Source organism: Acanthochromis polyacanthus, chromosome 2, assembly GCF_021347895.1.
Source record: "Acanthochromis polyacanthus isolate Apoly-LR-REF ecotype Palm Island chromosome 2, KAUST_Apoly_ChrSc, whole genome shotgun sequence".
NCBI lineage: Eukaryota > Metazoa > Chordata > Actinopteri > Pomacentridae > Acanthochromis > Acanthochromis polyacanthus.
Genome location: NC_067114.1, coordinates 11,735,006 through 11,759,796, shown reverse-complemented (window position 1 = coordinate 11,759,796; position 24,791 = coordinate 11,735,006). Strand labels below are relative to the sequence as shown.

The following is a 24,791-nucleotide window of genomic DNA, read 5'->3' as shown; positions in this document are numbered from 1 at the left end:
ACGCCGAACCCAGGTCAGTCATCTCATGTTAACAACGTCCTATCAGATTAAAACCAAGAAAACCTCCACAGCACCATCAGCAAAGTGTTTTTTTAATCATCCCCGCCTAAATATAGCATCTCAGGGCTCCACGTTCGCCCAAACATTACAGTGAGCATCTTCAACAAATGGCTCCCATGTGGCAGAAAACTGGCAGAGTTACAGTTAATTATTATCTCCCATTTCTCTGAAAAGGGAGCTTTTTTGTTCGATGAAGGGTTGGGAGGGAGAAGGGAAAAAAATCGATATAATTAGATGTCCTCTGCCACACTTTAACACATCTTCTACTTAACAGAGACCTGTGTTTTGGCTTTCCCTCGTGAACTAAATGACTTAATTAACAGGGAAATGAGAGACCTGCTGTCTACACTCCGAATCAGATTGGGACCGATCCAAGGAAGTACACATTTTCAGCTGAAACACAACCCGTCATGCTACTGTTTGCTCATGTAGACAAGTGAAATACACGTAATGTGAATCCTACAGGGCAGGAAACGCAATCTGTTAGTAAATCAGTGAACTGCGTAGACAGACAAATGTTGACTGCAAATGCATTCTCCATTTGACATTTTATAATTCTGAGCCAGACAGCCGTTGTGTAAGCCGGGATCGTTTCCAAAAGAGCAAAAACAGTTGCAAATTCACCTAACCATTAACAGATTTATCACCCTGCTTGATCTTCTGTGACTACACAGATTTTTTGAACAATTTGAATGAAAAAGAAATATCACTCCAATCTGTAAGAATTCACACATCAGCCAGATTTAATGCTAATATTTTTTGCCAGATTTGTAATAAAAGAAAGAAAGGGTTGAGCAGCTGTCTTCAGTGTCTTTCGGTGCAATTATTTAACCATTAAGAAAACATGTTGCTCTGATCACCCAGAGGTGCCATACTTGAATAATTCGAGCTCTATTCATGTTTGAGTCAAAGCACATAAAATATTGTGGTTAATCATTCACGTGGGGAGATGAATAAAAGATGTCGGATTGATTTTTAAAGGCTGCATATAAGATTGCTGACTTAGGAGATATCAGACACACTTCCCACCTCAAAAGGCTCAACTGTACATTAGTGAGATGAAGAAAAGAATGGGGGCCTCACCTCTGTCCACTGTCCATTGGTCTGTACCATGAGAATGACGCAGGGGTCCGACTTATTCAGCGTGTCTCGGTCCAGCAGAGATTTGCAGGACACACGCAGCTCTACTTTGCAGACGCAGGCAGCCGGACCGCTGAGGCTGGTCGCAGGGGAGGTGGCCTCCAGAACGTCATTCATCCTGGCTCAGGGCAAAGAAGAGCTGCCAACCAGCAAGAGCAGTGCGATGTGAGGCCGTTGGTGCTGCTCCGAGGGATGGAAAAATCCACTTGGTCGGTCGGGGGATCTCAGTAAAGATGTGGCACGCTCACAGGAGAAAGGCCCTTTTGATTTGGTACAGATGTCATAAGAACAGAGATTTTTGTTGAGTCCCAGGAGACACAACCAAACCCAAGCTGTTATCACTGACTGTCAGAGCTACTCCCCTGTGAGGACTATCATCTCACCTCGATAATGACGGCAGACAGGACATCAAGGTGCTTCTGAATCTGCAAAGATTCATTTAAGAACCATCAAACTGGTGCTACCTCTCAATTCAACAATGCTGTCTGCAAAAATGCATGCAAAATCACAGGCATTTTCTCTTTGCTGCCTAACTATTGTTTAAATATTGTTTCCAGGACTAAATGTGAGATGGAAAACACATTAAGTGGAACAAAGGGGCATTTTTTCCTATCTCATTCTCTCAATCAACAATGAGAAAACAAGTGAAAGTGGTGTTTAGAGCTCAAATAATACAAAAACCAAGAAGTGATGGTGTTCCAGCTCCATTGTGGGCAACACCCACCCTGCTGAAGTGTCCTTGAGCAAGAACACTGCCTTTAAAATGAAGAATGAGGGCGGAGGTTGGATTTCTCCGCCAGCATTGTGTGTGTTTTTTTACTGTGAGGAGGCAAATAAACAAGTGTGGAGCACGTTTGTCTGTCAGCACCAGGGACAGCGCCCGTGGTTCTGCGCTCCAGATGTGAAGCCACATGTTTCCCAACAGCGTTCGTGTCAAACTTCACTTAAAGAAAGCTGGAAATACAACGGAAAGGTGTAAAATGTGCATCAGATGAAGCCAAACTTCTGCTGGTAAAGCAACACGTTTGAGCGAAACTGGCTGCCGATTCAACTTTATGAAAACGATACAAGAGGCGCTCCTAAACGCTTAGTTAATAATTTATCACCGAGAATTAACTCAAATCTGTCATCTTGGACACATCAGTAAAGGTTCGAGGTGGCCGGAGCGACCACCTCCATTTCTCCAGAGAAATAATCGCACTTAAAACGAACACTTTGATAACAACATTTGTCACTGACGGATCACTTCCAGTAAGAGAATCTGCAGCATCAAACGCACAAGCAACCGCATTTTATCCACCCGAAAGACACCAAGAAACTGTACGCACAATCAAGTTCAAAAACCTTCCTACCTGTCGTTGTTCTTCACTCTTGAGCACACTTGTTTAATCCGCTCCCCATAACACAATGCTTGATTTTTTTTCTTCTCTCTTCTCTCTCTCTCTCTCCTCCGTCTAAACTCATTGGTTCAGGCTGGTGAGGAGGGAGTCGGCTCGGCTTGCAGAGATGTTGGGGAGGTGGGAGTGGAGAAGAGTCCAGCTGCTGAGGGAAGGATTGGCTTTACATAGGGACGGTTGTTTGGAGTTGGAGTAGAGGGGGGGAAACGAGGGTCCAGAGAGGCTGCAGGAGCTGCCACCTGACAGCTTAGGAAGAAAAAACCCCACACACAATCTGACATAGATGTAAAGAATGTTCACAAAAGAGCATTGAAACTGTGATCTATGCATAAATCAACAAAATGCATTGAACTTAATGGGAGTCCATGCCATAAATAGAGTCCATTTTCAGCAAATGAATGGCTTTCAAGCTTATAAAAATAGATTTAGACGGATATGTCATTCAGATTCTTCTCCAGCGTAAGCATACTGTAATAATATGTCACACTGCTTATGCCCACTCTGTGGTGTGGCAGCCTACCAGCTCATCAGTGAAGTGTTTACCATAAAAAGTCAGAATGTGAAGGAGCAGGATGAAATGCACATTTATATCAAATCTGAACGATGAAAGCCACTAAATAAATAAAAATCTGCATCAGATTCAGGTCCACATCACAGTGTACAAGGCACAGAAAACATAAAGCTGCATTCAGTGGCTGGTAGACAAGCATTAGAGGACAATGTGTGAACGTATGGAGTAGTTTTAGCAGTCAGTTGCATCCTCTGCTCACACTGAGGACAACTCTTTTGTCATTTACTGGACCTTCTCTCAACATGAAGCTCCCAGTGTAAAATGAGATACACATAAAAAGTGAAATCAGATGCCTGCATAGTAATCCTCACAGTCAGATCCATATCGTCAGTTTGCACACATGTAGGTTTTCTCTGACCTTGATGCCAATGAAGCATGTGACACGCTTCACAGCAGGACAAGAAGCTAAAAAGACGGCTCTTCTGGCACATCACAGGGCACATCACAATCGACTCTTCAAGCTCCAGACAGCTGAGCATCTTTATTAAATTCACGCATGCTCCCATGTGTTGTACTGCATGTGGGCACATATACATGCACATACTTTAGCCTTGCTTCATGTCACTGACCTGGCTCACAGTGTAGATTTTCAATTACTTGACAGCGATGTATGTTACATAATGTATTGTTTCTACACAGCGTTCACGCTTGAACCCTTTTGCAGTCCACCCACAAATGTATTATTTTCATGAATGTATTTCCAGACATTGCATAACATTTATAGATTGCACTGACAAAACAGCAGCTTTTGAGTTTCGGCAAAAACTGAATTGAAGGCCGTAAAAGACAAAACAGAAAACAGACAAAATTACCGGGGAAATTTGGTTTCATCAAAACACAATGTAAAACAGAAAATCAAAGCTGAGTTTTGACTGCTTCAAAGTGCCTTGTGGGCTTGGCTGTTAGCTACAGTGCTCTTTATCGTTAATAGAAATGTGTAGGCACGCATTTTTATTCCTGAAGGTTTTTCAGTCTCATAAATCAGAAATGTCCTTCAGACAAAAAGAAAGTTTTTTTTTCCTTCCTTTCTTTTTCATTCGAGTTTTGCAGCGTTACAACTTTGGCATCAAGAGGACGTGACTGATTCTGAGAGGCTTTCAAAAGGAAAAAAAAAACAAAACAGGCGGGTAGGTCAATGAAATTATTCCAACAGCATGAAAAATAAAACATTTGTCTGCTTGCTTTTTAATTATCTGCTCTGCTGAACTGACAAACACACCAAAACACAGAAATGTCACACAAAAAGGTTGATGTTATTCGTGTGCCTTAAGGCAAAAAGAAGCAAATCCATATCTTGACCTGTGCACACTGTTTAACAAGCTGGCTCGCTGCTTTCTCACATCACCTAAAGTCCCTTATCTCTTGCTGTTTTCACCCTCACTGCCTCCCTTCTTCTTTCATGGGTATTCAGGGTTGGTAGGAAGCGTCTGCTGTGGGGCACACACCTGAGCCCTGTTACGCCACAGCTCCAAACAACGGCCATCTGCTGCTGTGTCTTTTCAGCACCTCACAGGACGTTCCATGCGTTTACACATGGATTATCCAGTCAAAGTCTCCAGTCACACTCACGGTGCTCACCTTGGTGCTACTGATCACACTGCATGTACAATCACCCAAATAGGAGGGTCTCTTCATCAGTCTGTCTAACTCTGGCGCATCGGTTTAGCGTCATCATCGACAGTTTTCCACCAGCAGCTCCCTCGAGTGGAGGTATTTTTGTCCATTGGTAGGTTCTTGGAAATTTTCAAACACACTATTGATTCCAAAGTCTTTCTTCTTGACAGTGGTAGCTGCAGGATCCCTGCTAATGATAATCAATCACAGAGCTTGTGTTTCAGCACTGTAAGTATCTCCAACAGCCTCCTCGGTCATCATCATTATATTTGGCTTACTGACCTACAAATCCTGCGGTCAAAAACGTCTCAGTTTTCTTTTTTTTTTTACAAGGTAAATATAATGCACCCCATACATCACAGGGATGACAGTGCAGGATGCCCAGTCTGATCCGATTACTGATCTGGATAGTAGAATAGAATGACGTAGAAGATATTTAGTTAATATCTGCAAGAGGAGCAAAGGAGAAAGTCAGCATGGGTAAAAAAAATAAATAGGAAGAAAATAGATCATGCAAAATGTTCACGTTCAGCTCTCCATATTATAAGATAATATTTAGTAACACTGTGCAAAGATGTATATTTATCTCCTCTTGAACTTCCCTCATGATTAATAAGTATCTATTTATCTATCTCAAAACCAAACAATTTTACCATTACAATCCTAAAACAAAGGTAGCAAATTCCCATGTTGGCAAATTAAGCTGGAGCCACAGAATTGCTTTTGTTCAATTAAGTAATTCAATTTATCTTCAAAGTTGTTGCTGAATCATTTTCTATCCAGCCAAACAATTGACTTTTTTATATTGACTTTACAATCTTCTTCTCATCCTCCCTCAAGAAAGCAATACATTTGCATCATTGTAAAAGTGCTTCATGCAGTATTGTAAGACAGAAAATCAACATCAATAGTTATTAAACGTGTCCAAATCTTGACTAAACAGCTCTGTACTTAGTTACCTACAGGGGGTTTAAGAATTATTTAGGAAAGGTGCTAATGTTTATTAAAGATACAACATCCTGTTACATCTGGTTCTCCAAATTGTTGTTGTTTTTTTGGAATTCCTGATCTTAAAGGAAACATGGAACTCTCCATTTGAGCTGCTGTTTCAGGTCCCCTTGTCCAAATCAACTTAACTGTCCACTCACCTTCATTAACTGAATTATTTATGGACCTTCAGACTGCCGGGACACAGAGACACTCAAGGACACACACACACAAGGACACATTCTTCCTTTCCAGCCTGTATTCATTGACATGGTGAACTTTTGGACATTTTAGTTAGTAATGCATTAAAGTCAGTCAATCTCACTCCATAGAGGAGCAGCTCCTGTGTGCCTGTATTGTTTTGTTTACCTTTGATTTACTCATTTCACCTCATCGGAACATCACAGTGCCCCCACATTGTTAGAACTCTGTCGTAACTGCACTGCTTCATATTAACAGTCTGCTTCGGTTCATGTCTTGCGGCATATAACCTTTTTATGAACATTGAAATTCAACTTTGCTCCTCTGCAGGTGCTGAATCTAAAACTGTCCCACTTGGATGAGTTTTTTTTTTCTTCTTCTTACTGTCCACCTCTCCTGACCTTCCTCTGTCTCAGAGGTTACTGCTTCTACCACCTGTGTATTATTATGCTGTATATAATGTACAAGTCTGATGATATTTGGTCAGGTTCATCAAACGATTTTCATTATTTAGATTCTCCTTAGTACTTTCTTTTCATTTATCAGACTAAAACAAATCAACTGGATAACTTATTTTCCCTCTGCTGTTAACTCTGAGTTAATTCATGTGGTTGAATTGTATGACAAATATATTGACATGTAAAGTTAAAAGCATGCATTAAAAAGTCTATTTGAAAATTCCTTTTTCTTTTCCATTAAGTTACATTATGTGCCTCTAGTGCCCCCTACTGCTGTAAATGAGACTGAAATAAACAATAGAAGTGAATTCCGTGGTATTAAAAATGGACTAATTTTCTCAGAGAAAAGCCTCTGTAGATCATGTTGTACACATCTTTTGAATTAAAAAAAATCTTTTACTTAGCCACAACAGTTGCAGGGTCCTGGTGTTGTGTGTCATCACACAGGCGGGAAGCGAACCAGTGACCTTCTAGCTGTGAGGCAACGGTTCTAACCAACGACTGACTGATTTAGTTCCTACAATCCGGTGTTGGACGTAGCCAAACACTTGATGTTAATTTTTGTACGATGATCTTGAAAAAATAATTCTAATTGCAGCTATATTTTCTGGTTGAGACACCAAACGGCTGTCTTCTAAAGGTTTTGTTCTCTCCAGTCATATGCCAGAAGCAGCACTCTGAAGCCATCAGCATTTAACACATTGTATCTGTAAGTCACGTCTTGGCTGCATCTACGATTAGACCATGAAAACCACCACCTGTCAATCTAAACCCGACTGTAATCACGACATTCTCACATTGCTCTTTTCAGACACTTTATTTTGCAAAGTTCCATAGTGACTATTTTCACTTCTTCTTCTCCACGTCCTGCTCAGCAGCCTCTTTGGCTCTCTTGGCACGGATGCCGAAAAGACGAGCGTTGGCGCGTGCCATACGCAGGCTGGCGAAAGCCTTGAAGTTCTTCTCATCCTCAGAGATAACCCGGGCCTTCTCCTTCTTGTGTACCTGAAAAGTAGAAAAAAAACAAACAGTGATTTCATTTGCAATTTCTCACAGAGTCTTTAATAATTCTATATCTGGCAAACGACTAAATTCTGCCAGTTTTGTCTGAACCGTTTAAAATTCAGGATCAATTTTGGGAATTTACGATTTAACCTGGTGCAACAACCAATGTTTTTGAAGAGCAGTCATCAGAAAAAGGGTTCAAGGTTTCATCAAAGGAATACAGAGATTCCGGAGTTTTGTCATCACCTGACTGCTTCAATGTAAAATTATCTTACTGTTAATACATTTCAGTTCATCAACAGCCACCACTGACGGCACAGACACTGAATGACAGACAACAATAAACTGGCTACATTCTTTCAGCTGGTGTGAACCTGTTCATCTGATCTGTCGAAATACTGTTGAATGCAATACAACGTGGAATCTTGCAGGAATTGCAACTTACAGTTTTGATGGGCATGACTGGACCAGAGAGCTGAGTGGCCATCTTCAGTTCCTCCTCCTGAAGTGATCACAGTTAATTAGTTTGAGAACAAAAACAAAACACCATATTTGGCAGTGAGACATGAAACAAGAATGACAAACATCTGGCCAGCACCAGCATTTGGGTGAAAGCACACAAATAGCTGATGCCGATAGGGGATTCTAGCGTATTTATTTAATGTTCACCCGTAGCAATAAACTTAAAAGTTCATCAAAGTAATGCAAATGTCTGTATTTTTAAATTGGTCAGACTGTGAGAACAGATGTTACTGTCAATCTGTATTACTGATGGCACAACAGACTGTGTGAGTTTCCACAATGATCTCCTCACAGAAAACTCTCAAATTACTAGAGTGGATTATTTCTCAACTTCAGTGGGTTTTGAAAAGTTCACTGGCATGTCCCCAAGTTCATTTGGTGGGCAAAACACTGTGCAGACCGATATAAAACACCCCAAACACAACCAATCTAAAAAAATCTATAGAAGGGTAGTCAGAATGCAAATTCCCTGAATGTATGTAGCTGTAACAAGCAAGACTTTCAATCCAGTCTAATCTCTACACTGTTAATATTTAAAAATATAAAAGACTTCATTAAAGTTGAAGAAAAGGTAGAGAAACAAACACTTAAGAGAGCTTGGAAAATTATTAAAATTTGATGTAAAACTCACATCTGACCACATTCCTTTGTGTATTGTTTTAACATTTGTCTTCTCAGGAAAATGAGCCAAACAAACAAAACTCAAGTCAATTAAAAGTACAACATTTAAGTATCTGGTAGATCCTAGTGTTCCATGTGAAGACACGACAGTGGTACTTACAGTGCTGTCTCCTTTCTTGGGGGCTGAAGCCTTCCTGGGGAACAGGATGAGTTTAGAGCGGTACTCCTTCAGACGCTGCACGTTGGCCTGAAGAGATTCTGTGGATCTGTTGCGACGACGAGGGTCAACTGAGATGCCGATGGTGCGGGCCGTCTTTTTGTGGATGCCAGCGGCCTGCAAGGAGCACAGCAAATTAAGAGTTTATCAAAACCTGCGATCTGGATGGCAGAACTCTATATTTTTAAAATACTGATGTCCAAATCGTTACAGTCAAAATTTAATTTTCACTTTAAATAACAAATAGCAGTCATCAGATAAAGGGTTCAAAGTATTCATCAAGAAAATACAGAGATTCCGGAGATTTGTCATCACATGACTGCTGCAATGCAAATACATACAATGGTTCCTAAGATCATTAATTCCACAGGACGGAATTTTGTGGTGTTACAGCAGCACACAATAGTGCAAATATGTAGGGACACCAGCAAAGAAAGAAAAAAAAAACGTGATGTACCTAAATACTGCAGAAATTGTACAAATTCTTGTATTAAGCAGAAATTCAATGGTGCAGATTGCTCTGAATGTGAAAATACTGCAGAGGGTTATTGTATATACAGAAACACTGGGCTATTGCACAGTTCCTTTCATGAGTAGAAAAAACATTGAAAAATACCAAATAGTTAAAACCCTGTACATGTCTACCAACTATCTAAGGTACTTGACTAGCCTAGCCGCACTAGACAACCCACGGCAACGAATTTAATTCTCTGCCAGGGTGGGTCTAGTTACCCTCCATAAGGCTCGAGGTTGGATGCTCCTAAAACTGGCCGACGAATCACCATGAAGTGTAGAGGCAGAAGGCGGGCGTAACTAAGTGGCGACAGAGGCGCGATGATTCTGACAGAAACAACCGGAAACAACTAGCCCAGCCGTGCTAGACAACCCACGGCAACGAATTTAATTCTCTGTCAGGGTCGACAACAAAAACGACAACAGTCGTTGAGCTCCATTTCCACCGACTATGAATAATCTTTCTGTTAACATGTCTGTAATATACTTGAGCTTCACCCATTGACTGTATAAATAAGGCTTCACCAAACTCCCGCATCCTCTGATTTCCGGTGCTCCATGAACTACATCAGCCTATTCGTTGCGCTGATTGGTTGTATACCTACCCAATTGCTGCAGAGTGATTTGAAAGACAACCTTTTAGCCCACCTCCCTCCCTGTCGAGAGTTCCTAGACCCTTGCGTCTTCAGACCTGGGTCTAGCGCGGCTAGGCTAGTACTTGACCATAGCGGTCAGCAAAGAGTGTTCCTACATGAACACTCACATTCAAAATCCATCCCAACTGCTGAACAGCTTTAGTCTAAAGATGTTTATTATTTATTTTAACATGGTTTTGGCAAGAGTAAAATTTACATATCCTGATAGTGTACATTATCATTGTCTCTTGTAGTAGCCAACAATCTTGTGTGCACTAGGTTTAACAGCATTGAGGGACGCATAGTCGACAGCTTCCAACAATAAATTTGCAGTAATTTTAGCTCAAAAGTTTGCCTGATGCTGAGAACTGAATTTAAATATGTGACATATTTGCTACTTTACTCCATAAATTGTATAACTATTTAATTTGGTATCGGGAATTAACAAAGTTTTAAAAAATGGGAATGGGAGTACAACTAAATGACTTGTATTAAAGATTGTACTGAATTTTTGATGATAGCCTGAGCTTACGTAAGCAGTTGCTAATATTCGCAAATATTTTTTGTAGCTAAGTGCAAAGAGCATCTGTTCTCTCCTGCAGTCGTACTGACATGTCATCCTTACTCTTATTGTGATGGTCTACTGACAGATAAAGACATAAGATATTGCTTTAAATAACCATATTCAAAGGGAAGAATAAGCAATTTCTCTAAATTTACATCTAAAACATTTATGTGATGTTTCAAATCAAACTGTACATCCTAAACCTGAGAGGCAGGAGCTGCTTCTCCATGTTCATTTTGGGCCAACGCCAACACTCATTTATTTTGAGGTCTTTATCGACATATACTGATGACGATGTGCATCGCTGAAAACAGCAACTTCTGTTTGACCCTACATTTCATGAATAAACATATCTAAAAACGCCACATGAAGACTACCATTTAGCCTTCATCCTACATCAGGAACATACAAGGGAGGGAAGTCAAGGTACACTTTGGCAAAGAACATCACATCTTTGAGCAGCACTTCATGTTCCTCTACAGATATTGAGTTTTTCAGTATGGTGGGATGCATGAGTCATCACAGAAATGTTGCGCCTGTTCTACTTTCCAACCTTAGTAACTGTCAACAGCATTTCTGATTTGGAGATAATCCTGACAAACTCAAGACTATTAGAGTCTTGGTCAAACCGACATACAAGTAAGTTTCTACTAGACAAAATAATCGACAAGCACCATTAATCAGTTAAGCTGCTACTTCTTCCTCCAATCTGTATCAATTCATAGTTTGATTAATAGAGATTTCCTAAAGACACTGTTGAAACAATGCCCAGTTTTAACAACACAAGACATCACAAATCCATTAATTTTTCCTTTTAAATATATTGACAAACAGGCATAAAGTATTACCTTGAGTTCTTCCAGGGTGAAACCACGTCCGGCACGAACCTTGGTGTGGTACCTGACAGTGGGACATCTGACCTGTGGCCTCAGCGGTCCAGCAACAGGACGAGGAGCGATACGACGCGCCTTAGCCTGACGAGCCTTTCGCCTAAAGAAAGAAGTATTTTGTCAAACAAGAGTAACCAGGGATCTCTTTCATTCCATGCACCAAGAGCCAAATAATCTTTTATGGTCATGTATATTTGGAGTGTCAAAGAAGTAAAACAAATGTCTGGTATTTCTATGTACCCCCATTAGTCTTTAAGGAATTGCTACGTAACTATGTCAAACATCATCCACCTACAATACTACATTTAGCTATCTACACATTTAATGTTTTCAAAATTACAAGTGATTTCTAAAACAGAGCATCTTTGTAGGTGTACAATAGCAGCTGGCAGCCTCATGCGTGCCCCAAGTACATACACAAATGGCACTGCCTTCAAGAAGGCTACACCACGAATCCACGTCATCAAATAAATATATAAACATAAGAAACCCTGTCTGACTGGCTAAACTCCTAATACCACCACTACATGTTTATACTCCACTACAAAGACTATTTTATCCATGCAAACAAAATAGTGAGTCAGATAACATTGACAAGCAGGAAAACATGAGGTCTCATTGGTTTCTTATAGCATCTGTACTTCCTTAGAATACATGACATTTCATCAAGAAACACAAAATGTGCTGTATATTTTTGAGTAACACTTTTATATGCAGAATTACTTGTGTAGGTAGCTGTAACTACAAAGCTAACAAAGTCAAATCCTGTTGCTCGTTGATGGAACGGTGCAGTAGAGGGTTAGCGTTAGCTCTAGTTAGCATCAATCACCAAACAGTTCTCACCTGCGGATCTTCCTGGCTGGCTGGTTGAACCAGGTGCGCACTCTTTTCTGCCAGTCTTTGTGGAAGTGAGGGTTCAGGATCATTCCATTCCGGCTGGGGGCCATGGCTGCCTACTTCCCTGCGAACACAGCGTGGCACACAGACATGAGTGGATGTCATGCCGGCACAGTCAGTACACACACCGCTACGTTGAAGATGCTAAGCTAACACGTTAACAAGGCCACTGGCTAACTGCATGCGCAATTGTTCATACACGGCTGAAACACCCCATAAGTACTCATTTTCACCATTTCAGAATTCAGTGTTTACGTTCACTTCTATTTTCACGGACACTGTTAAAATAAGGAGCTGCTAAGGCTGGACTGTAGCGGCAGTGCTAGCAGTTAGCACTTGACTGGATAGCACCACTAAACCATGAGATAATAAGCAATTAAAGAAGGAAATCTATGACAATAGTGGCCGTATCTTAAGGACGACAAAACACACTATTAATAGTTGTAACTGAAGTTGACGGAGGTTTATAAAATACGATGGATTAGAACAGATTGTTATGAAATCTTTGGAGGAAAATTTCTCATACCTACGAGGGAGGAAAATGGCCGAAAGGAAAAAGGAAGTTGAAGAGCGGTGGATTGTGGGATATGAAACAACCAGCCAATGGGCGAACAGATGTGTTATCAAAGAGTATACACAGGAGCATCCCCCCTACAGAAACAGGTCAACGTCAAAAACTATTTTAATTATTAAATATTTGCTTTAATGTTGAGGCCTGGTTTCTTTCCTTTGATTACATCAGTATTAGCAATACATAAATCTTTATTTGTCGGCACCGACATATGCACTTAATAATGAAATCACAAAAACCGAGCACACTATGAAAATGGGTTATTTGAGCAAGCGGACAAGAAGTAGTGGTAATCTTATTTTTCATCTTTGTGTAGATTTGCGGACGCACACCGAACTTTCTTTAGTTTGTTCTATCGTTATTATAATATTGTTTATAATTATTTTCTATTAGTTTAAAAAGTATATTTTTTAGCGACTTAATATTATTTTAGGCAGAGATCTTAAGACTTGTTAGGCTGTCTTGCCCAGGTTTTTTAGTTAATATGATTATTCTTTTGTGTGTCTAAATTGATTTTACAAGTCTCTATCCTGTCTTGGTTTTTAAACATTCTCTTTTTTTTGCTGTTGTTTGACTGTTTGACTATATAAACTTGGCTTGATATTGAAAATAAGACTATTAATACTACGCTTGGGTTGGGTATAGTTGTAGGATTAAGATCAGTGTAAACATATATATATATATATATATAAATTATTCCAAAATCCGTGAATGCTGAATTTTGTCATCAAAAATTGGACTTAAACATCTGCCAGGTATTCAAACTTTAAAGCCTATATTGATATCTGATTATTAAATATTGTTAATCTGATGTGATTTTTTTTTTAAATTATAATTTAGTTTCAGTCTGAGCTTATGTTGCTATTTATGAAATTTATTTTGCAAGCTGATGTTAATGAGGATTATTTTCACAAGTTTTAAAAATAGAATTGAAGTTTTTGCACTGCCCACTAGATGGAGGCCTACCACATTTACTATAGGTCCAGGTGCAACTCAAAAAATTAAAATGTAGTGAATAACTGTTGGGGGTTTTGCAATTAAATTCAAAAAAGTAAAATTTTATTTATTCTATATTCATTACACGTAAAGAATAGATATTTCAAGCCTTTTCTTTGTTTTAATTTTCATGATTTTGGCTTGTAGCTCATGAAAATCAGAATTCCAGTATTTCAAAATAAAAAGGATTTACAGTACAGAAATGTCCAAATTCTGAAAAGTATGTTATTTATACACTCAATACTCGTTTAGATATTCCTTACTGCGTTGATGCAGTGCAACCTGGAGGTGATCAGCCTGTAGCACTGCTGAGGTGATGAAGCCCAAGTTGCTTTGATAGTGATCATCAGCTTGTCTGTATATTTGGGTCAAGTGTTTCTCATGTTCCTCTTGACAAAACCCTGTATCTAACCCCGTTCTATGGGATTCATGTCAGGTGAGTTGGCAGGCCAATCAAGCACAGTAATACCATGGTCAGCAAACCATCTGGTAGTAGTTTTGGCCCTCTCGACAGGTGGTAAGTCCTGCTGCAAAAACACATTTTTGACTTATTTCATTTTTTTGTTTACTAAATTCCATATGTGTTCATTCATAGTCTTGATGTCTTCAGTGAGAATCTACAATGTAAATAGCCGTGAAAATCAAGAAAAACGTTAAGAAGGCCTGTCACCTAATATAATACTTACACACGTGGACAAAATTGTTGGTACCCCTCAGTTAAAGAAGGAAAAACCCACAATTCTCACTGAAATCACTTGAAACTCACAAAAGTAACAATAAATAAAAATTTATTGAAAATTAAATAATCAAAATCAGCCATCACTTTTGAATTGTTGATTAACATAATTATTTAAAAAAACAAACTAATGAAATAGGGCTGGACAAAAATGATGGTACCCATAACTTAATATTTTGTTGCACAACCTTTTGAGGCAATCACTGCAATTAAATGATTTCTGTATTTGTCAATGAGCGTTCTGCAGCTGTCAACAGGTATTTTGGCCCACTCCTCATGAGCAAACAGCTCCAGTTGTCTCAGGTTTGATGGGTGTCTTCTCCAAATGGCATGTTTCAGCTCCTTCCACATATGTTCAATGGGATTCAGATCTGGGCTCATAGAAGGCCACTTTAGAATAGTCCAACGCTTTTCTCTCAGCCATTCTTGGGTGTTTTTGGCTGTGTGTTTTGGATCGTTGTCCTGTTGGAAGACCCATGACCTGCGACTGAGACCAAGCTTTCTGACACTAGGCAGCACATTTCTCTCCAGAATGCCTTGATAGTCTTCAGATTTCATCGTACCTTGCACACTTTCAAGACACCCTGTGCCAGATGCAGCAAAGCAGCCCCAAAACATTACTGAGCCTCCTCCATGTTTCACCGTAGGGACAGTGTTCTTTTCTTCGTATGCTTGGTTTTGAGTCTATGAACACAGAGTTGATGTGCCTTACCAAAAAGCTCCAGTTTGGTCTCATCTGTCCAAAGGACATTCTCCCAGAAGCTTTGTGGCTTGTCAACATGCATTTTTGCAAATTCCAGTCTGGCTTTTTTATGAGTTTTTTCAGCAGTGGTGTCCTCCTTGGTCGTCTCCCATGAAGTCCACTTTGGCTCAAACAACGACGAATGGTGCGATCTGACACTGATGTACCTTGGCCTTGGAGTTCACCTTTAATTTCTTTGGAGGTTGCTCTGGGCTCTTTGGATACAATTCCAACGATCCGTCTCTTCAATTTGTCATCAATTTTCCTCTTGCGGCCACGTCCAGGGAGGTTGGCTACTGTCCCGTGGGTCTTGAACTTCTGAATAATATGAGCCACTGTTGTCACAGGAACTTCAAGCTGTTTAGAGATGGTCTTATAGCCTTTACCTTTAAGATGTTTGTCTATAATTTTTTTTCGGATGTCCTGGGACAATTCTCTCCTTCGCTTTCTGTTGTCCATGTTCAGTGTGGTACACACCTTTTCACCAAACAGCAGGGTGACTACTTGTCTCCCTTTAAATAGGCAGACTGACTGATTATGAGTTTGGAAACACCTGTGATGTCAATTAAATGACACACCTGAGTTAATCATGTCACTCTGGTCAAATAGTTTTCAATCTTTTATAGAGGTACCATCATTTTTGTCCAGGCCTGTTTTATTAGTTTGTTTTTTTAAATAATTATGTTAATCAACAATTCAAAAGTGATGGCTGTTTTTGATTATTTAATTTTCAATAAATTTTTATTTATTGTTACTTTTGTGAGTTTCAAGTGATTTCAGTGAGAATTGTGGGTTTTTCCTTCTTTAACTGAGGGGTACCAACAATTTTGTCCACGTGTGTATCTGGTCAGCAGGCCCCTAAGCAAGGGCCTTTGTTTGAAGTGAATGTTATTAATATTTCTTCTTAGATAGTCAAAGGTTGCAGACAAGAGGAGTGACACTTTTATATTTCTTGCTATTACTTTTGAATCTTCCACATGAAAATGCCATTTCTGCTACTTTCTTGGTAGTCTTTTAATATTATTGAGCCTTGGGGTGCACTGGCAGGTGCAGCATAAAGAACTCATTACCGCTAGCATTCACACAGGAAACAAGGCCTGCGCCTGGGTGTGCTGTGAACACACCTCTGTGGAAGCAACTATGCAGTAATCACAAAGTGTTGCTGTGCAGGATTCCAGTGTAAATGTACCAGGTTTATATTCAGAAAGGTGTTTCCTGATAACAGCGCTATGTATTGAAAAATGTATTAAAATCAGATTGTGTTGTGATTCAGGTGTTGAGACTGATGAAAATGATTGTGCAGAACTGGTCACATGCCATTCATGAAGACTGCAAAGGGCCTACACAAGCAGTGAAGCAGCAACTACAGATGTCTTGATGACTAGAATGACGTATTTCTTCCTAATTTAATCTCATCACACAAACAACTTTGAGAAGCTTTTTGTGGGCACCGTTGCCTCTTTTGGCCCTGCTTGAACTTGTCCGATTCCTTTGTAGGTGTGTCTCCTACTAGAATAATGAAGAGACTGGAAAAATTTATTGCAACAAAACTATATGCTTAGAAGAATTAAAATTGCTCTCATATAGTTCTCATTGCAGAGATTTGTAAGGTGAACAAAATGCCTTTTGAGAGGAAGTTATGTGAGGGCATTTAAATATAAATTCATTTAAAATAGCTGGCACGATTTAAAGAACTAGAGGTGCGTTTTATTCAGGAATATGAATCACAGCTTTCATTTTTTCCCATTATCGGCCTGAGAGCGCAGTGTTTTTTGTTCAGTTGCTGATTTTCAAACCACTAACATATTAATGATTGATCAGGTAGCCTCTGCAATCTGGGTCTGTCTTCACCTGAGGGCAAAGGTCAAGGTGTGCTGAACTATAACAAGCAAAAAAACAAAACAAAAAAAAAGCTGTGTGCCCTGTCAGCACCCACACAGCAACATTATCTGAACACATCTGCCTGAAGCACATTATAAAATGAATAAACCTATATTTTTACAAGCGGTAAAGTTATTGTTGGTGTGTAACTTGGTTCCACCTTAACACAATACATTCCTGCATATTTATACTAGTTGCCACAAATGAAATTTTGGATTGTAACACTTAGAAAAATTGAAATAATAGGAAACGTATCAACTCAAACTTGAACACCAAGTTTTATTAAATTAATCTGACATGGCTCTTTCCAGTCTTTCACCACATCTGTTCGCATTTAAAAATGCAGCAAAGCATCAATGACACCGACAGATCTTCATAATAAGAGCCCTTTAGATGTGCTAGTGCCTAAACAAATCCTAACCTTCTCAGTGGAAGTGGTTACAGAATGTTTCAGTTATTTTGATAGCAAAACCACAGTATCAAAATAAATACCACATATGACGAAGCTATCACACAAGATGTTAGTAAGCCTGCCTACTAGTTTTTCATTGTAATTACATTACAAAGCAGCACAGTGAGGTTATGGATTTATTCTTCAAGTGACTTAATAAATTTATCATAGCCAGCTTGGTCCATGAGGCTATCGAGTTCTTCAGGCTTTTCAATGGTCATCTTGATTAGCCACCCTGAAAGGTAAGAATTTTTAAAAATTAAACATGTACCGGTTTTATAAACAAGCTGTGACATTATTCTGGTTTGGCAAGTTGTCGTCTGCCCTGGCAACAAATCCACTGGGAGAGATTCTTGGAAAGGACAAACAAAAGCAAGTATGAGACACTTACCCTGTGCATAGCAATCTTTATTCACAAGTCCAGGGTTTTCTGCCAGCTCTGTGTTGATTTCAGTCACTTCTCCTGTCAATGGTGAGTATAGCTCACTGGCAGCCTTTACGCTTTCCAAGGCACCAAACTCCTCTACAACAGACACACACAACAGATACTTCTTATAGCACTGCTCAAAACAATTATTTACTAAATGTGCAGTCTGTTCAGGGCTCTTACCCATCTGTTCAAGACTTTGGCCAACTTCGGGGAGTCCACAGTACACCACATCACCTAATGCTTCCTGAAATGATACAACAGACTGTGTGAAGCGCGAAGTCATATTTAAACCCAAGTAAAGCCAATTAATGATCTGCAGAATCAACATCCAATAAAAATGCCGTCATGCCGATGAGGGAACATGTCTTTTTATGGGGTTTTTTTTAGATTTTTTGAGGGATTTTTTATGTATTTATTGATAGTGGCAATGGAAATAAAGTAAATATGGGGAAAGACAATAAGGGAATGACAAGCAGTGAATGTTCCTCTGCCGGGAGTCGAACCAGGGACTCGCTGCTCAGGACATGTCGACCCTTGACATGTCCTGTTTGTATCTGTTTTAGCATTTATTTATGCTTTAAATTTTGCAGTTTTCCTGTGCCTGTAGACATTGACCAGATTCATCCAACATCACATTCAAGAAGGACATGTTATTCCCAGTTTGTATGCCCATCAGTGATGACAGAATCAGCACAAAAACTCACACTTTAAAATGTCTAAAATGCAACAGAGCAGCCAATGGGTAATGTTTCTTGTCTCATGCTGCTAGTCCAATGAGAAGACGGCCCTGAGGAAATGTCCACTGTGCTGCTCATTCATACACCAGAACGCCTACTGCAGCCGGCCTCATGGATAATTTTTTAAGCAGAGACCCAAGACTCATCGCAGATGTAAAACCATCTCCTGCTCATTCAAACATAAACTGGAAGTTACTTAAAAAACACAATCAGTGATTTTCTTTATCTTAAAACAAAGAACATTTATGTTTGCAGTGACACAGCATCGAAGAAACTGGAGTCACACTCGAGTTGTCTGCTATACAACAGAACCAGAGTGGAAGAGGAAAAAAAATTTTGAATTTGAATGTGCAAACTTGAGGCTCAACTGTGTTTGCTGGTGGGGATCTCATTTACACTTTAAATGCTGTTCTGGCTCAAAACCAAAAACTCACACTGATGAAAATAAAAAAAATGATTCTCTGTAAGAGACACATCAAGTGTGTGCATGTATGAGCTACACCTGTGCTTTGATTACACCTATACATGACTAAACCACAAGGGGTGCAGCAGGTCTCAGTGCCAATCTCATTCAGTGCCCCTAAAAAAAACAAGGACAGACAAAATGCTTCCTTTACTGCAGAAAACTTCACTCATTTCTAATGATTTTTAGACCCTGAATTGTTGTAACATGAGAGGTCAGCAACCATTTAAACTGGCATATATGTATAAAAATATAAACCTAAAAAATGCTTCTGATAATATAAACTTAAAAAGGTAATGGTTGACCAGCACACAGGCAGCAACATTAAAGTGAGATCTTTTACAGATTTAATCTGGTGCCTAAAACAACTGGAACCTTCATATTAACTGTAATTTGGAGGATATTTGTACATTTAAACGTCAAGGTGTTGTCATCACTGCTTCTGTCCTTAAATTAGGCCTTCTTCTGGGGTAATACATAAAACACCGCCACTTAAGTTGCACTTTAGTCCACTAAATATATAAAGTATAAACCTGCCTAAGTATAAAAATCATTTGAAGTAATGGGAAATTAAAACCATTTTGGACTAGAAAAACACAGGAACACTGATGGCTTTCCTAAATGAATGTGTATGTATTTCTAAGACCCTGGGGAAACTCGGCTTCTACTTAAAGTTCACCTTTTCAAGATGCTGAAGATCAGAGGTTTGCTCAAAGTCCACACAAAGTACAGTACAGGTAGATAAAGTTCACACTTTGGTCAGTAATGCTAATAATCACATCCGCAGTTTATGAGCTTTTCTTTTTGAAGCAGTTATATGGGGGTTAATGAATAGAAGCACATGTGTGGGAAACATTGGAAATTGCTGAGAATACTGTAAGTCTGAGGTGATTTAGAGGTCTTGAATGAAGACAGACAACAAATGTTTGACAATTCAAATTATTTTGTCTGCACTGTCATTATCTTGCAAAATATGAAATGATCAAACTTACTTCTAGCACTTTTGAAAGGATGGCAGCAAAGTTAAAATCATTTGTACAGTGGATTTGGCAAACCCGAGTGGTGCCCACTTTCAGAATTTGCCTTCACTACTCAAATATAAAAGATACAGCAGTAGTAATCATTCTTCTGAAAGCTGCCTTGTGGTTGGAGATAAAATAGTCCTCCTTTCATTGAAGGATTTATAGCTAAGCAAGCCCACACTTGACATTTTCCAGCACATATCTGCAGAAAGACAGTAATCAATTGTTTCAAACAATAGTCATAAAACAGTAAATCTTCCTGCTTTAGTGCTGCGGCTGTGGACAAAGTACAGGGCTGAAGGGCACAGTACAGGCATTGGCATTAGCATATCCCTATTTTTAGATGATCACCAGTAAACCTCTGAACAAAGTGTGCGATAATTCAAGGATTTCAAGACAAACTGACCCGACACCTACCTGAGCATAATTGCTGATACCAACGGTGCCGATTCCACCGTCCACTTGCACCCATTCATGCTTATCTGTGAACTTTAGGGCTACAGAGAGAACAAGGGAACGAGTTAGTGTGGAACAGGCCATCTAATTAAAATGTGACAACATTGTGAAAATATTAATAGACCATGACCATTAATAGACCATAAAATAGACCATGATTGTAAACAAACATCTGTGGTGCTATGATGAATCTTACGAGCTGCACAGACTTGGCAATCTGTTAAAACACCAGCCTCAAAGTCCAACATTTGTATGGCCAAAGAACAAAGAGCTGTACTATGGACCACTACTTGTGCAACACCGTGTGCTTTTAATTTTCAAACTTAGTATCTCTGATTTTTCTGCAGGTGCATTTCTGGATCTAGATCACTATTGCTGACATAAAAAGGTAAAACAAAAAGATCGTCGACAAAAATCTGCAATTACAAAAGCAAGAATTGAAGCCTTTTGAGTCCAAGCTCATGCTGTCATCACTACAGCAGCCCGAGGGGGGAACTGTAATGCCTCAACAATTTCCAGTGTGGGCATTAGACCATGCAGAGAAATACAGGTTTGAACCAGATTGTGGACTGTATGAGATGCTGATGCATGACCAGGGCTCAGAGTCAGTCCTGGGAGCTGAATATTGCAGCTGTAAAAAGGCTTTAAGTGTTTTTGTAACTATTACACAGTCTAAAAATACACATTTTTTGACCACTCTTTAAAGCTGTGATATTTCAGAGTAATAAAAAGAAATGAAAGGAAAGTGGCAGAATGGAATTGAATTTTTGATCACATGATTCCATCACACAGGATCATGGGTAAATTCAGATTAATGAGCTACTTCTTGCTGCACGAGACTGAGATAATTAGTCGTCTCAATTTGGAGCTCGTGGCTGAACCGTCCTCCACCTCAGCCTTGTTGTGTACTTTAGCCAAACCAACATGCGGCAGCTACAAGTTTTTGTACTTTGACAGCCACCTCCAACTCAAAAACAAACTTTTCGTTGTCCTCCCTGTTTGCATTCCTCTGCTCGGCTGTGGGAAAGTGACACTGTGTTTTGTTTTGTTTTTCTCGTCCATTACAGTCACACAGGAATGTGAGACCAGAACCGCATGCACAATGTACCAAGTGCAGCTCCTTTGGCCAGCAGTGTCATTATTAATATTATCATTATTTTTATTATTTTATTTACCTGTGGACAGGACCGAGGTCGAGCTCAGTGTCCGCGGAGAGCCGCTCCTCCACAGCAGCCGAATCGCAGAGAGCTGCGCTGCCGACGGGAGCTGCGGCAGCCTGGATGAAAAGTTTGCAGAGAGGCACCGCACTGCCGCTCTCATCGCCATCTTCACTCACTGTGGACCCGCTGGCTAAGACAGTGCACACACCACACACTGGACCGCGGGAGCGCGCACCATCCCACTGGCTGGGAGCTGCCGACGGGAGCGTGTGGGGGGGAGGAAGAGGAGGTAGAAGAGGTGACTAGGGTTCACAAGACAGTCTGACGAGTCCAAAAGTATTAGTTTGTCCAGCCTATAGTGAAAACATTTTTAACAACAGCTCATAACTCAATTTTTATTAATTTTCAAAAAAAAAATGTTTACTTGATATATAACAACATAAATCAAACTGAAGTTGAGTGGATTTCAGTAGACTCAGTAGAAAATATATGACAAAATAGAAAAAAATAAACTATTATTATTATTATTATCTCAAGTAAACAATAAAAAATAAGTTTTCTGAAAATGTATAAAAATGGAGTTATCTGTTTTTGCAAATAAACTCTTCATATGTCAATGTCAGATTTATTTATATAGCACTTTTAAAGGCCTAAGTGCTTTACAGTAAAATAAATCACAACAATAAAAGCAATGCAATAAAGCAGTAAAATCCATCCATTCTCTATATACCACTTTATCCTCACTAGGGTCGCAGGGGGGTGCTGGAGCCTGTCCCAGCTGACTCGGGCCAAGGCAGGGGACACCCAGGACAGGTCGCCAGTCTGTCGCAGGGCTACATATACAGACGAACAATCACACCTACGGGCAATTTAGAGTAACCAATTAACCTCAGCATATTTTTGGACTGTGGGAGGAAGCCGGAGTGCCCGGAGAAAACCCACGCATGCACAGGGAGAACATGCAAACTCCGTGCAGAAAGATCCCAGGCCCACCCTGGGATTTGAACCGAGGATCTTCTTGCTGCAAGGCAAAAGTGCGAACCACTTCCCCACTGTGCAGCCCAATAAAGCAGTAAAATAAAACAGATAAAAGATCCATTAAAGGTGACTATGCATAGCCAAAGGTCAGGGTGAAGAAGTGGGTCATAAGACGAGTTGAAAAAATGGAGAGGCTATTTTCATATAACATGAAAAGTGTTCATTTTACATATTTCACATACAGAGAAACCTGCAGAGGACAAAGCACAACAAGAGAGAGAAGACACAAAGGCAATAACATGCAATGGAGATATTTATGTAAATATATGAAAGAGAGGAGAGTACAAGTCCTACAATAGTCCCCTCTATTAGTGGGTAGTTTGATAGCTTTGATAGTTAAAACTACATCAGTACGTTGCAGGTTTGTTTTGCATGTAAATTCTACATCTGTCATGCAAAAGCTTTTTTTTTTTTTTTTTTAAAAACATTGCTGCTTGTCATAGCAGGAAAACCAAAGGTGAAGCCAGTTTTGTTGATGATGGCTCAGTTCCATTATAGTAAATCATGTGAGAGTAAGATTACACAACACTAATATCCTTCAACAACCTCACCTCGGTGGAATGGAGTTGTTTTTATGCTTTATGAATAATTTATTACATTTATGCTTTTCCTGCTATGACAGGCCAGAAAGAGTGCTCTGAGAAAGCAGAAGGGAGTAATATAAAAATGTGTTTCTTTGGATAGTACCCATTTAAGTAAAGTTACAAAGGGCTTCATGTAAGCAACCATCATATAGAGCAGAACAGTAAGTATTAAAGTACTAAACAATCCATATTAAAATGACAGATGCCAAAATCCATAGGCGGCAACAAAATAACATAAAAACACAATTAGAGATAAATAATACAAAAAATGTGTAATGGCATAACCCATCACAACTACAGCCACACAAAATCAAAGGTTGTGCCAAACAAAACATGTCTTAAGCTTAGAGTTTAACAGACTGAACTGAGGAGAGTGCAAAGTTTTTTTTTCTAAATGTAGTGTAGTGGTTAAACATACAAATAAGTAGCAGCTGCTGAAAATTACTTTATCTAAGACTTGAGTAGATGCATGTATTTACTCAAATCTTCAGCTGAAAACCTGTGTACAGTAGAAGTATAATCTAACTCACAACTATAGGAATGAGTCTATGTAAGGTTTTGGGGGAATATTAAAATTAAGTAAACTGCATTTACTTTGTGCTCATTAACAGTGATCAATCCATCAACAGACCTAAATATTTTCCATAAAAAGAGTCACTTTCTCAGATTTAACACAAGCTTTTAAGCAGGAATAATGTGCTGTTGCTTTCATCATCTTCTTGCATTCAAGGACTAATTGGTTTCTGACTGATGGATTGTTTGAGGTGATATCTGTTTATTACATTAACGTCATAGACAGGTTACTGTGTCTCTGTTAGCTTAAACAGATTTTCAAGGATATTGTACACCTTATGGCAGCCACACATCTGTGTCCTGTCTGAAATCCAGCTGTTTAAAAAGGTGGTCACCAAGCTGACTACAGGTTTATTTACATGGTGCTGATCACTTCAGAGCCCTGCGACAGACTGGCGACCTGTCCAGGGTGTCCCCTGCCTTCGCCCGAGTCAGCTGGGATAGACTCCAGCACCCCCCGCGACCCTAGTGAGGATAAAGCGGTGTATAGAGAATGGATGGATGGATGATCACTTCAGAACATTTTTAAAAACAGGTCAAAACTTAGATTATCATCTTATTTAATTATTCCATTTATTTAGTTAAAGATGAGCAAATCCATATTTTTAACAACAGAGATAATGTAAGGAGTGACTGCTAGTGACACAACCACAGAGAA

The 24,791-nt window shown here is 39.5% G+C and overlaps 3 protein-coding genes and 2 non-coding genes across 6 annotated transcripts in view; all 5 read right to left on the bottom strand.

Moving 5' to 3' along the window:
- cpne7 (copine VII) overlaps positions 1–2,833 on the bottom strand; it is a 31,368-nt gene extending 28,535 nt beyond the window's left edge. The window contains exons 1-3 of one of the 2 annotated variants that reach the window (XM_022203348.2): positions 2,553–2,833; positions 1,584–1,625; positions 1,144–1,460 (exon numbers count right to left, since the gene is read on the bottom strand). In XM_022203348.2, the coding sequence (XP_022059040.1) occupies positions 1,144–1,317 (174 nt within the window). In that variant the 5' untranslated portion in view covers positions 1,318–1,460; positions 1,584–1,625; positions 2,553–2,833. The remainder of the gene's footprint in view (positions 1–1,143; positions 1,461–1,583; positions 1,626–2,552) is intronic. The other variant, XM_051939859.1, reaches the window with a different exon arrangement.
- A 4,397-nt stretch (positions 2,834–7,230) lies between these two features.
- rpl13 (ribosomal protein L13) lies at positions 7,231–12,901 on the bottom strand. Its single transcript, XM_022203347.2, has 6 exons — positions 12,820–12,901; positions 12,240–12,357; positions 11,355–11,496; positions 8,737–8,910; positions 7,879–7,935; positions 7,231–7,433 (listed from the first exon to the last, which is right to left on the bottom strand). Exons 2-6 carry the CDS (start codon positions 12,341–12,343, stop codon positions 7,275–7,277), a joined length of 636 nt encoding a protein of 211 aa, XP_022059039.1. The 5' UTR covers positions 12,344–12,357; positions 12,820–12,901; the 3' UTR covers positions 7,231–7,274.
- LOC127533011 (small nucleolar RNA MBII-202) lies at positions 7,598–7,678 on the bottom strand. The gene has a single exon (XR_007940617.1). It is a non-coding gene; the product is annotated as a small nucleolar RNA MBII-202 (small nucleolar RNA).
- Positions 9,029–9,107, bottom strand: LOC127533010 (small nucleolar RNA MBII-202). Its single transcript, XR_007940616.1, has one exon. It is a non-coding gene; the product is annotated as a small nucleolar RNA MBII-202 (small nucleolar RNA).
- Positions 12,902–17,478: 4,577 nt separating the features above from the next.
- Positions 17,479–22,141, bottom strand: gcshb (glycine cleavage system protein H (aminomethyl carrier), b). Its single transcript, XM_022203346.2, has 5 exons — positions 21,954–22,141; positions 20,740–20,819; positions 18,281–18,344; positions 18,062–18,193; positions 17,479–17,905 (listed from the first exon to the last, which is right to left on the bottom strand). The coding sequence occupies exons 1-5, from the start codon at positions 22,102–22,104 to the stop codon at positions 17,808–17,810; spliced, it is 525 nt and encodes a 174-aa protein (XP_022059038.1). The 5' UTR covers positions 22,105–22,141; the 3' UTR covers positions 17,479–17,807.
- Between the last annotated feature and the right edge of the window lie 2,650 nt (positions 22,142–24,791).